Here is a 13,472-nt window from a genome sequence, read left to right on the forward strand (position 1 = left end):
TGCCATCTTCTGGCCCAGAAAACTGTTCTGAAAAAAGGTTCTACACATTTTTGCGTTGAGTAGATACAAAGATTTATTCTCTGTAATTCAACGCTTTTTCGAGTTTGTAATATTATATATTTTTAGATGAGGAAGGAATTTTGTGAGGGATCAAATCCAGCTGCTTTCCCCTGACAGAAATCCTTTCTATATTCGCCCTGAGATATTGACAGGAACTTTATAAAATGATATAATATTTAATCACAAAAATTATTTTTCTGAGAGTCACAGCCAATGAAAATACATTTGTTAGCATTATCATCCACAGCATGATTTGGTAAAGTAAATGACAGCTAGCCAAGTGATAGGGCAAAAACTACACTGGACAAAAGTTAAGGCAGTAGGTGCCATTTTAATTCTCTTTAGTTATTTTTCAAAGTATTTTTTATTATTACTAGCTAGGAAAATATGTTGACAAGTGAAAGGAAGTAGGGACAAAATTAAAGCCAGTCTATTCTGTGTAAATACGACGTCTACCTTTTGCACTCCACAATGTAAACCATTAAAAACCCCAGCCCACATTCAAAGAGACCACGAGGAAGAGCCACATGCGAATGAGTTGGACCCAGGCTCTGGTTAGAAATTGCTTAATGGAATAAATCTACTTGTTTTTGATGACTTACGTTTTATCCTGTATAACTTTTTCTCTTTTGTTTACCTCTTCGAGATTTTCATCTACATCTTGGGAATATTGAAACAAAGTAAGATTCTGCTCTTCCAGCTCTCTGAGGACTTGAAGTAACTCCTCTGGTTCCTTGAAATAAAGTGCTGGCTCCTAATTAATCAATAATGAAGAATATAATTTACTTGAAAATATGCTACCTATGCACATGTGACTTATCTAGAAAATACAGTGGGGTAAAGGAAGACGGTTCTAAGGATGAGGGAGATGCAGGTAGGGACTTGTATGGGAAACTCGCCTATTTCCAAGGGAGAGCTGACTCTCAGAAAGAGCACATTTGAAGTGTTGTGGGGAGATGCGAGTATTAAAAAAGGGATGGGGAAGAAAAAAAGGAGAAGAGGGTGAGGAAAAGGAAACAGAGCAGAAGAGGTAAGTGCAGGAAAAAGGGAAAGGGAGAAGGAATAGAAGAAAGATGACAGGAGGCTGAGTGAAAGTCATTTTCTCCCCACATTTTAATTATTTTATATTTCCTACATTTTTAAGATAAAGTATGTGTTACCTTAAACATTTTTTAAAAAAATGACTTGGGCATTTGCACACCCATGTTCCTCATTATTTACAATAGCCAAGACATGGAAGCAAGAATGTCCATCAATGGATAAATGGATTAAGTCAATGTAGTATACACATACTATGGAATATTATTCGGCTTCAAAAGGAAACTAATTGGCCAGGTGCGGTGGCTCACACCTGTAATCCCAGCACTTTGGGAGGCCGAGGTGGGTGGATCATGAGGTCAGGAGTTTAAGACCAGCCTGAGCAAGATGGTGAAACCCCGTCTCTACTAGAAATACAAAAATTAGCCAGTCATGGTGGTGGGTGCCTGTAATTCCAGCTACTTGGGAGGCTGAGGCAGAGAATTGCTTGAATTCAGGAGGCGGAGGTTTCAGTGAGCCGAGATCATGCCACTGCACTTCAGCTTGGGCAACAAGAGTGAAACTCCATCTCAAAAAAAAAAAAAAAAAAGGAAAGAAATCCTGTCACATGCTATAACACAGATGAACCTTGGATACAGTATGCTAAGTGAAATAAGGCAGGCACAAAAAGACAAATACTGAGTGATTCCACTTACATGAGGTATCTAAAATAGTAAAACTTTTAGAAACAGAATGTAGAATGGCAGTTACCAGGGGCTATGAGAGGGAGAAAAGAGGAGTTATTTAATGAATATAGAGTTTCTATTTTGCAAAATCAGAAAGTTCTAGAGATCTGTTGCTTATAGCTGACACTACTGTACTGCACACTTAAAATGGCTAAAATGGTAAATTTTTTATATGTTTGTCACAATTTTTTAAAAAGATGACTTGGATAAGGTGTGTAATATACAACAACGAATGGTATTTGTTATCCCTTTTGAGTTTCTGTGGTTGCATTTAGGGTGGGGTTAGCTCAAAGTCAATCTTGCAGCAATAAAGCGTTGTTTTGTTGAAGGCCTATTTATTTTACAGTTCAGCTACCCAACACATCTCAAGTCCCAATAAAATGCAATCAGCAAGTGGCTATTTTTACAGGAAGATTGTAGATTTTATAAATATTTTATAAAATATATATAAAATATATATCCTAAATCATTACCTTCTTCTAGATACTTATTTTTTATAAAATGTCTTATGACAAAGATAGATTATATATCCAATTGGAGAATAGTATCAAAATTATATTTCTTTCTGGAAGGTTTGTGCAATATTTTGAATAAAATATTTTAATTTCAAAAGAATAAATGATCATCAGTATTTTTCACCAAACCCAATATTTAAACCAGCAAATATCATCTGGTTACCAAATCAAAGTCCATTTCATCATCTAAAAGGAAATCCAAACTGTCTTCTGAACCGAAACTTTCAGCCAGGCTGTAAAAAAAAAAGAAAAAGAAAATGTCTGATTTGTGAGCCATTTTCTGTCAACAGGTTTGCATTCCTTTCTAAATTGTCCTTGGAATCCAACTGTAACATAATTATTTTCAATAGCAGGTTTAGCCTTTTAGGGAACTGCTGATTGCAGAAATCAATGGATTCCATGAATATACAAAAGAAAATTGGATTCTGTCCCAGACAAAGCTGACATACACAAACAATGAGACCACATGGGAGGGCCATACCATATGGTACCAATTATTTGAGGTACATCTATAAAGTAAGGTAACTTTATTTTTAAAGAAACACATGACAGCCTACATTGCCTCATCGTTTTGTCCTTTTAATGCATTCTTCTTGAGAATCTAAATGTGCTCTACTGCTCAAAATGAAAGCTGTATCACAGCCTTCTGACTGTCCCCAAGTAAGGCAATGCTTCTCTCTTTAAGAGCAGATTTTACTTTTCAAAATACCTTCCAATCAGGCTGACAAAATGTTGGTTGGGGCAATGGACAATGAGGTACCTCCTTAAAGCATAATCATGTGGCTTGGAAAGTGGCTCTGGAAAAATCCTGTAAGAAAGATCAGTGGAAACTGATTGCAATATTGAAGAAGCAGGGATAGGGAGAGAGTAAGTTGGCTGTTGTTGTGATCTAGGTCATTAACACTTTCAGATAGAAGGCAGTGATGATGGCAACGATGAGTAAGTGTGTGGGGAGGGAGGAGAATTTAGAGATATATGGAAGAATGAAATCATGGGAACCAAAAATAGAAAGGGCTCTTGGGGCCATAAGAGAAGAGACAAAGATGACTCCAACATTTGTGGTCTGGAGCCTGGAAAAATGGAGGTAGCACTCACAGGAAGGAAAATGGCTTACAGATGGGATAAGAAAAAGATTAATATTTGCTTTATTCATGTTGAGTTTGAGGGGACAAAATACACACCTGGAGCTGCCTATTGAGCAGTTGGAGAGAAGGTGTGGGAAAACAGAAAGGGCCAGGGACATAGATGAATTTTAGGGACACATACCCTGAGAAAGCATTTGACATTACATTCCACCCTTCTCTGCTCTTGGGTTGAGTGACATCACTTTCTAATCACTCTCTTCCCACCTCTCTGATACTCTTGTGGTCTTTTGGGGCTCTTCCTCAGTGTTCTGCCCTTCTCCTTCTACCCATTCCTTTGGGAACACCTCATCCCTCTCATGGATTCAACCACTGCTAATACACTAATGACTCCCACATCTCTCTTTCTTGAACTCTAGATTTCAATGTCCAACCTTCAACTGGACGTCATTACCCACATGGCTGTCCCACAGGGAGCTAAAATGAACATCCAAAATCACACTCCTTCTCTTCTCCTCAGGCAGGCCTGCTGCTCTTACTGGGTTCCCAATATTGTTGGATGGCAAGACCATGCACCCAGTTGCCATGCTAAAAATCTGGGCGTTATCTGTAACCACTCTCTTTTCCTGACACTTCCCTCAATCTTTACATAAGCCGTTCAAAGTCCTGTCAGTGCCACTTCCCTATGTCTCTCACAGCCTTTCCTTCTTTGTTCCCGATGCCATTATCTGGTTTAGGCAGTCCAATCTCTCTCACCTGAATTGTGACAATAGGCTCCTAACTGGCCACTGTACCTCCAGTTTTGTCCTCCACCATTTCATTCTCTAAAATACTGCCACATCCATCTTTCTAAAGTGCAAATAGGATTGGGTCTCTGTCACACTCTTGTTTAAAACATTCAGTGTCTCCCCAGGGCCCTTGGGACAAAGCACAGGCTGCTTAGATAGATAGCATCACCACTTCCCTGCTCATGGTGCAGTGCCCATGTACTCCTTGAGCCTCTCCCCCTTTTACCCGGAATGATAAACCTGCCATTCTGAACAGAGCCAAGCTCTGTCATCTCTGTACCAGAAAGCGCTCCCTCTTCCAGAGCTTGTCCTCACTAACTCTTCCTCCTCTTATAGACTCAGCTTAGAGGCATCCTGTTCTGAAGCACATTCACTGATTCTGCCCTTGCCCTCCCATGCCCTCACCTGTCCTCTGGGTTAAGAGTCCTACCTTTGCATGCCTGTGGCACTCTGGGCTTATCCTTCTAATAACATTATCCATTGTATTGCAATTAACTTGGCTGTCTTCCTCCCTAAATGGTAAGCCCCTTGAGGGCAGAGATTGTCTTTTATTTATTGTTGGGGCACTCAATAAATATTCGTTGAATGAATGGATGAGACTAGGAGAGTGGTGAGCTTTCTGAGGGAGTGAATGTGGTGTCTGCATGTTACTGTGTGAATCTAGATGTAGAAAAGGCATTTGGCAGGATTCAACACTCATTTTGATAAAAACTGTCAGGGAAACTGGAACAGAGAAGAACTTTCTTAACTTGATAGAGTATGTACATCTACAAAAATCCTCCAGCTAACATTATACTTAATGGTGAAAAACCAAATCCTTTCAAGACTGGGAATAAGACAAAGATATCTGCTCCCTCTACTCTTACTCAACATCAAAAGTTCTACCCATTGCAATAAAGCAAGAAAAAGAGATAAAAGGCATAAAGATCAGAAAGGAAGAAATAAAGCGGTTGCTACGTGCAAATGACATAATGGTCTATATAGAAAATCCAAAGGAGTCTTTAAAAACAAAACAAAATTCTTGAACTGATAAGTGAGTTCAGTACAGTCAGGGTATACAATCAATTGTATTTCTCTACATTAGCAATGACTGCATGGACACCAAAATACAAAGTACAATACCATTTACAATTGTTCAAAAAGAAAAGACAAAAATATTTTGCTGTAAATCTAACAAAACATGTATAGGATTTGTAAGCTGAAAACTACAGAAGGCTGAAGAAATCAAAGAAGATCTAAACAAATGGAGAGGAAGACTGTGTTTATGGATTGGAAAATGTAGCATAGTAAAGAAATCAATTATCCCCGAATTGATATACAGGTTTGTGTTAGTTTCCTAGGGTTGATGTAACAAACAACAGCTTAAAGCAACAGTAACTTATTCTCTCACAGTTCTGGAGGCTAGAAGTAAAAAATCAAGGTGTCAACAGGCCATGTTCTTTCTGAGGGCTCCAGGGAAGAATCTATTAATGCCTTTCTCTTAGCTGCTCCTATTGCCAGCAGTCCTTGGCTTGCAGCCACATCACTTCAATCTCTGTCTCTGTCATCACATGGCATTCTCCCTGTGTCTCTTCTCTTATAAGGACACCAGTCATGCTGAATTAAGGGTCCACCCTAATGACTTAATCTTACCTTGATTACATCTGCAAAGGTGTAATAAAAAAAATATATTTTTTCCAGATAAGGTCATGTACATAGTACCATGGGTTAGGACTTCAACATAACTTTGTGAGGGACGTAATTCAACCCATAAAAAGGTTTAACACAATTCCTATCGTAATTCCAGAAAGTTTTTTTGTAGATATAGATAAGGTTATTTTAAAATTTATATAAAAAGAAAAAGAAGCTAGAATAGCCAACACAGTTTTAAAAAAGAGAAATTACATAAGAAGTCTCCCTGACCTTGAGACTAATAGCTACAGGCCATTTCCTGTTCCCTGTGTTGTGTCTTCGAATCTGGAGCAATGAAGACCTTTGTGCTCTTAGGCAGGTCCTTCCTGTTTTCTCTGTTGTTTTGGAATTCTTCTGGACTCGACCCAGTCCTAAGACACAGATCTTCAGTGTTAAAAAAGACACTCTTTGGACTGCAGCAATGACTGAGTTGACTACTGATGGCTTAGGCCACTGTCTGACTTGGAATAATTTCAACATGTTCTGATGATTGGTTGTTAGAATGAAAATAAGGCCCTTTGATAACAACACAGAAATTAAAACTGGTGACATACACCTGGGAGATAACTGTCCTGTAACAAGACTGTTGCCATTTAACTATGTGTTTTCTTATCCTGTCACTTCTTGTAGGATCAAGAAAATTATGTTCCAAAGAAATGATGTTGCTGTATTATCAGAGATCAGTTACAAACCAGTGCTGCATACTACCTATAGATTTCCAGTGGTTTGCTTTGTAAAGAGGCTTAGGTTCCCATCTGTGATGCATTTTGGAATGAGTGGATTTGATGTCAACACCTTGAAAGATATCACTCAAAACACAGAAGAATAAGAGTCATCAGCTCCCACACAAAGTAAAACATGTGAACCTAATTTTAGCAGTGTTAATTAGGAGCAACTATCCATGAGTCACTGTATCAATAATGCCTATGTTATAACATCCTATCCTGCCTAAGGCACGGGAACAAGTGGCACATACTTGTCTGAGAACCAGTTCCATTAATACTATGGTTGTATCTGTCCAAAGATAAGTAGCAGTATGTTACCAGTTTCATTACCTTTGGAGTTTTGGATAATATATCTATACTGTGATATTTACACCTTTTAATGAGTTAATTTTAAGTGTAATTGCTATTCTAACTTTGTTTGTGAAATCAAGGCCATACGTAATAAAGCTTGCCTATACTAAAAACAAACAAAAAACTAATAGCTACAGTAGTCAAGATCATGTGGCAGGACAGCCACATAGATCAATGGAACAGAATAGAGAATCCAGACATAGCCCCCAACAAATATGCCTAAGTGATTTTCGACAAAGGTGCAAAAGCAACTCAATGAAAGAAGCCATTTCAACAAATGGTGCAGGAGCAATTGACATACACAGGCAAAAAAGCACCATCACCACAATCTAAACCTCACCCCTTATATAAAAATTAACTCAAAATGGAAAATGGATCACAAACTTACATGTAAAACTATAAAACACCTAAGAAAAAAATATGGAAAAAAATATTTGAGTCTAAGGCTAGGGAAAATGTTTTAGAATTGACACCAAAAGCACGAGCTATAAAATAAAAAATTCATAACTCGAAATTCATCAAAATTAAAATTTTCACTCTACAAAAGACCCTATTAAGAGGATAAAAAAGACAATCTACATACTCAGAGAAATTCTTTGCAAACCACATATCCCCAAAGGATTAGTATCTAATATACACAGAATTTTCAAATTCCAACAGTTTTAATAAAAGGCAATTCAGTTAGAAAGTGAGCAAAAGACATGAATAGATATTTCATCAGAGGATATAAAGATGCAAACAAGCACACGACAAGATGCGCAACATCATTAGCTACTAGGAAAATCAATTAATACCTACCAGAATAGTTAAAACAAAAGACAGTGAAAACACCAAATGCTGTTGAGGATATGAAGAAACTGGACCCCACATACAATGCTAGTGGGAATGTAAAGTGATATAGCCACTCTGAGAAACAACTTATCAATCTCTTTAAAAACTGAACATGTGGCCGGGCGTGGTGGCTCACACCTGTAATCCCAGCACTTTGAAGGCCAAGACGGGTAGATCACCTGAGGTCAGAAGTTCGAGACCAGCCTGACCAACGTGGTGAAACCCCATCTCTACTAAAAATAACAAAAATTAGGCGGACGTGGTGGCAGGCACCTGTAATCCCAGTTATTCAGGAAGCTGAGACAAGAGAATCGCTTGAACCTGGGAGGTGGAGGTTGCAGTGAGCAGAGACTGTGCCATTGCACTCCAGCCTGGGTGACAGAGCAAGACTCCATCTCAAAAAGGAAACAAACAAACAAACAAACAACAACAACAAAAAACACTGAACACACATCTACCATCCAATCAGGCATTACATTATAATTATTCCAGAGAAGTGAAAATTATGTTCACACAAAAGGTTGAACAAAGATATTTATAGCAACTTTATTCATTATATCCCCAAACTAAAAATAATCCAGATGGTCTCCAATGAGCAAATAGTTAAACTGTAGCACGTCCATACCATAATATACTACTCATCAATAAAAAGGAACCAACTACTGATAGACCAAACAACTTGAGTGAATCTCCAGATAATTATGCTTAGTAAAATAACCCAATCCCAAAAGATTACATACTGTAGGATTCCATTTATAGAACATTCTTGGAATAACACAATCATAGAAATGGAGAACACATTGGTGGTTGCCAGGGTTTAAGGGGAGGTGGGAGAGGGAAGTGGGTGTGACTATAAAAGGGCAACATGAAGAACCCTGTGCTGATGTTCTGTATTTGATGGCATCCATGTCAATATCCTGGTTATGGTATTGTGCTACAGTTTTGCAAGATGATACCATTGGAGGAAACTGGGTAAAGGGTATATGGAGTCTCTCTGTACTATTTCTTACAATTGTACATGAATCTAAAACGATCTCAAAATGAACATTTAATTACAAAAAAATAGTGATTGCCAAATGCCACAGAAGTGGGTGTCTAGAATTCAGAGGGTGCCTAGAATTCACAGCAAAATATTTCTGTTTCTCTCAGTGATTGTCATGATACTGTGATGCTGGCCCAGATCCCTTCCTCTGGGCTGGTGTACCCATCCCAGGCATCAATATATTTTCTTAAAGAAGCTCTCTTGGGCTAGTAAGGGTTGAGAACGAGTGACTTCTGAAATGAGTACAAATGAGTGAACAATTAAGTGAGGGGGAAAACAACAACAAAAAAATACTTTATGATCCTAATTGCAGGAATTTTGAATCACATGGTGAAATTGCAAACACACAGGCTAACAGAATAGCTTAATAAAAAATAGGGCAGTGGGTTCTGAGAAGCAAAGACCCAAGATGCGGGGGAGGGGGGGGGCGCAGATAGTTTCTGCAAATAATAGCTGTAGGTACTTAACAAAGAATGGAGAGAGGCCTGTGAGATCTCAGGAGTGCACAGAAATGGCACCACTACTTCCAGGATCTCTTACCACAGTTATGGATACATGACATGACATATATGTTGAGAAAAGGCTTTAAAAGTTATTTGCTGAAAACCATTCCCAGTTTCCAAGGGAGTTAGTCAAGTATATACTGTACTTTGATTTCCTTTTCTCTGGAGTGCGAGTCAGGCTTCTGCTTGACTTTCCTGTTCAAAATGTCCAGGTGAGTCCATGCCGTTGGTGATGGTGGAGTGAAAAGAAATAACATGGAATTAGAAATGAGCCCGTGCACTTGGTACAAGGTATTCATTTTTCTGCACAGACATGCCCATTACTTCTTTTTTTTTTAAAAAAATATTTTATTATTGGAATGATAATTGCATAGAAAATGGAGGCCTTTTATTCTATTGAAACTGAGTTGCAGGAGTAAGAATAAAATGAAAGGCACACACTCTTTTAAATGCTTCAGGCAGAGATCACATTTTTGGCTTTTCCCTCCAGAGCCCTTACTGTCTATAACTATATATCATTCGCCCCATTGTAGTGTGTAGTTCTGGGATGCAGAACTATGTACTATTTGTCTTCGTGTACGTGGGGTCTTGAAGAGCACCTGAAACATTTATGTCTCCAACAAATACATGGTGAGTAAAGGAAAGAAGGGAAAAAAAATGGATGAAGAAGAACCAATCAGATGGGTCCCATCACTATCTTATTATTATTATTGTCTCAGCATTTTTTTTTTTTTTTGAGATGGAATTTCACTCTTGTCACCCAGGCTGGGGTGCAATGGCATGATCTCGGCTCATTGCAACCTCCGTCTACCAGGTTCAAGTGATTCTCCTGCCTCAGCCTCCCGAGTAGCTGGGATTACAGGTATTTTTAGTAGAGACAGGGTTTCACCATGGTGGCCAGGCTAATGTTGAACTCCTGACCTCAGGAGATCCACCCACCTCAGCCTCCCAAAGTGCTAGGATTACAGGCGTGAGCCCCCGTGCCCAGCCTGTCTCAGCTTTTAAGCTGGTACCCTAACATGTACTACTAAAAAGTATTGTTAAGAGGTGCTATTTAAACTGAGAAACTTCTATATTCAAAATTTCAAAGAGAAGGGAACATTGGCACCACCTCCCACTCCCTCTAGCCCACCCCTGCCCCCACACCCTACTCAAGATCCTCCAACAGGCAAAGTAGTATGTCTTAAAGTGAGCCAAAATGGCCTCAGAACCCAAAAGAATTTACTTTTCAATCAGCTGGCCAGATGCACAAGGCTTCAGGCTTATACCAGGGTCATTTCTGGGCAGGCAACTTGTATTCCTGACCTTTATCCCAATACTAAATACATCCCAAGGTTGATAGCAGGATACAGGAGAAAAGGAGTCCCCAGGAGTCAGCCTGTATTGGGGGCTGCAAACTCAGATGGATACAGGGCAGGGCAGGTAAAGGAGTGGAGTGGACCCAGTAAGAACAAAGCAACTGGAGAGATCAGACCCCTCCCACGAGAAATTTCCCAACTTGATCCCAGACTTCAGATCTTGTGGTTTTCAAGAGAAGATAGAAATACAGATTTTTTTTCATGACATATGCTTATTTTACTTTATTTATTTATTTATTTATTTGAGACAGGGTCTCACTCTGTTACCCGGGCTGGAGTGCAGTGGCGCAGCACCATCACTGCTCACTGCGGCCTTGATTTGCTGGGCTCAAGCGATCCTCCCACCTCAACCTCCTCAGCAGCTGGGACTATAGGCATATACAACTCCCCCCCCCCCAGCTAATTTTTGTATTTTTGGCAGATATGGGGTTTTGCCATGCTGCCCAGGCTGGTCTTGAACTCCTGGGCTCAAGTGTTCCACGTGCCTCAGCCTCCCAAAGTGCTGGGATTAAAGGTGTGAGCCACCATGCCTGGCCTACATGTGCTGATTTTTAAACATTGGCCACCAAGCCAAACAACACCAAAACACTGGGGCCAGGTAGCGCTGCCCAGTGGGCCAAATCTCCGGTCTGAATTTGTGATGCAGAATGGGAAGAGGAGGGTCATTCCACCCGGGAGGGATGGTGATAGTGAAGGACTTCTTGGAGTTGATGGTGGGTAGGTTAGAGCTACCTCTGCTCTAAATTAATCCTTTTCCCAAGGGTTAATTCTCTGAATCACTGGCCAAAGTCAGTCACCTCGTTGCAAATGGCCTGGTTTTCTGGGCCCTGGGAGTGGGCCTGCCAACGGCAGAAGGCAGGCCCGCGCCAGAGAAACGAGGGGCCTCAGCTTGGAAGGACTTCAGGACATGTGCTGGCCAGCCAGGGGATGTCTCAGGGGCCCTCTTCCTCTGATTCTCTGCCTACTCTATCCACTCGTGCACCTCTTGGCATTTTGTGATAACATGAGAGCGAGAACCAGAGCCCCTGGCTGCTAGGATTGAGGGTGGGGTGGACGCAGCCCTCCATTTTGCAGGTCGGCTTGTAGTCCTCTATCTCCACTTTGAGATAGACACATTCTCAGGTTTTACTTTCATGAGTCCCAAATCTACCTTTACCTTGGCTGTCTCTTCCCTGAGAAGCATCTTCTGAAAGGACGGCTGTCCTCCCGGACTCCTCAAGGATGCCTTCCTTGTTACTTGAATGTAATGATAATTCTAGAAATGGAAAATGAAGAGGAGAGAGAAAGAGAAAGATGGGGGAAACAAAACACTGCTGAGAAAGAGAGCTTTGTCTCAAGGTGAAGATAGAGTTATTGTCAAAACTTCCAGGGACAGAAATATAAGTTGAAGACATCATCAACTGGCAAACGTAATATGCAGATGGTAATATGCAGACACAATATGCAGATAGTAAGGGCTGGTCCCTAGGATTGGAGAATGTGTGAGAACTGACCGATAGGGTGCTAGGTCATCTCCATTTTCAACATCCATCTGTCATAACTCCTTAAATCCCAAATGTTAGCTTTCAAGCCTCTGGACTGACAGACTTAACTAGTTTCTGAACATTCTCTATTTAGATCATGAACCCAGCAGAAATTTATTTTATTTTATTTTATTTTTTGAGGGGGACAGGGTCTTGTTCTGTTACCCAGGCTGGAGTTCAGTGGCGCCATCACAGCTCACTGCAGCCTTGACCTCCTGGGCTCAATCCATCCTCCCACCTCAGCCTCCAGAGTAGCTGGGACTACAGGTGTTCACCAGTATGCCTGGCTAATTTTTGTATTTTTTTTGTAGAGATGGGGTTTCACCATGTTGCCCAGGCTGGTCTCCAACTCCTGGACTCAAGCACCCCGCCTGCCTTGGCCTCCCAAATTGTTGGGATTACAGGATGGAGCCACCGCACCTGGCCCCAGAAGGACTGAATTTTAAGTTGTTGAATGCAAATACTTCTTGGTTTTTTTTTTTTCCCATTTGTTTTCCCTCTTGTGCAACACCATTTAGCTTTAACCAAATTTTTTCATGTGCTAAACACTTTACACATATGACCTAATTTAATCACACTTGGCACAGTGAGAGACCTAGGGAACTCAGCAGGGAAACCTTAGTGGTATGTTGGTAAAGGTTTAACAACCAACTCTCTAGAAAACAAATTCCCCCTGATTTGTAGTTCGCCAATTTCTGTGTTGTAAATGCTCCTATCCTGGAGTAGTGGCATCAGTTCTCAGCTGGGCTGCCCCTGGCTCCCATCCCTGCACTGCATCCTGGAAACTCTCTCCAGGTAGTAAGCTGAGGCAATCCTAGGGCTCACCTCCCTGGTTTCCCCTCTCCAAGGGACCACTCTGCTTTTTTTTTTTTTTGAGACGGAGTCTCACTCTGCTTTACTGTTTGATGTCCAATGTCTGAAAATTCCTGTTTCATGTATTTATCCAGTTTTTCAGGCAAGAGGCTAAGTCTGGTCCTGGTTACCCCAGTGTTAGTTGAAAGTGCAAATCATCCCCTTTGATTTGTGACCCCGCTTTCACTTATTACAATCTTTTTTTTTTTTTTTTTTGAGACAGGGTCTCATTCTGTTGCCCAGGCTGGAGCGCAATGGCATGATCATGGCTCACTGCAACTTCCTCCTCCTGGCTCAAGCAATCCTCCCACCTCAGCCTCCCCAGTGGTAGAACTACAGTTGCATGCCACCATGCTCAGCTAATTTTTAAATTTTTTGTAGAGAGAAGGTCTCACTATGTTGCCCAAG

At 40.6% G+C, this 13,472-nt stretch overlaps 1 protein-coding gene and 1 pseudogene across 4 annotated transcripts in view; one reads left to right on the forward strand and one right to left on the reverse strand.

The window, feature by feature from the left end:
- CCDC38 (coiled-coil domain containing 38) overlaps positions 1-13,472 on the reverse strand; it is a 66,225-nt gene that overhangs the window by 12,034 nt on the left and 40,719 nt on the right. For all 4 annotated transcript variants that reach the window (XM_054527520.1, XM_002823608.4, XM_054527522.1 and 1 more), the window contains 4 exons: positions 11,846-11,944; positions 9,478-9,526; positions 2,502-2,571; positions 663-814 (listed from right to left, as the gene is read on the reverse strand). In XM_054527520.1, coding sequence (XP_054383495.1) covers positions 663-814; positions 2,502-2,571; positions 9,478-9,526; positions 11,846-11,944 — 370 coding nt within the window. The remainder of the gene's footprint in view (positions 1-662; positions 815-2,501; positions 2,572-9,477; positions 9,527-11,845; positions 11,945-13,472) is intronic.
- LOC129049290 (oocyte-secreted protein 4B-like) lies at positions 3,330-6,970 on the forward strand (annotated as a pseudogene).

Source organism: Pongo abelii, chromosome 10 (genome assembly GCF_028885655.2).
Source record: "Pongo abelii isolate AG06213 chromosome 10, NHGRI_mPonAbe1-v2.0_pri, whole genome shotgun sequence".
NCBI lineage: Eukaryota > Metazoa > Chordata > Mammalia > Primates > Hominidae > Pongo > Pongo abelii.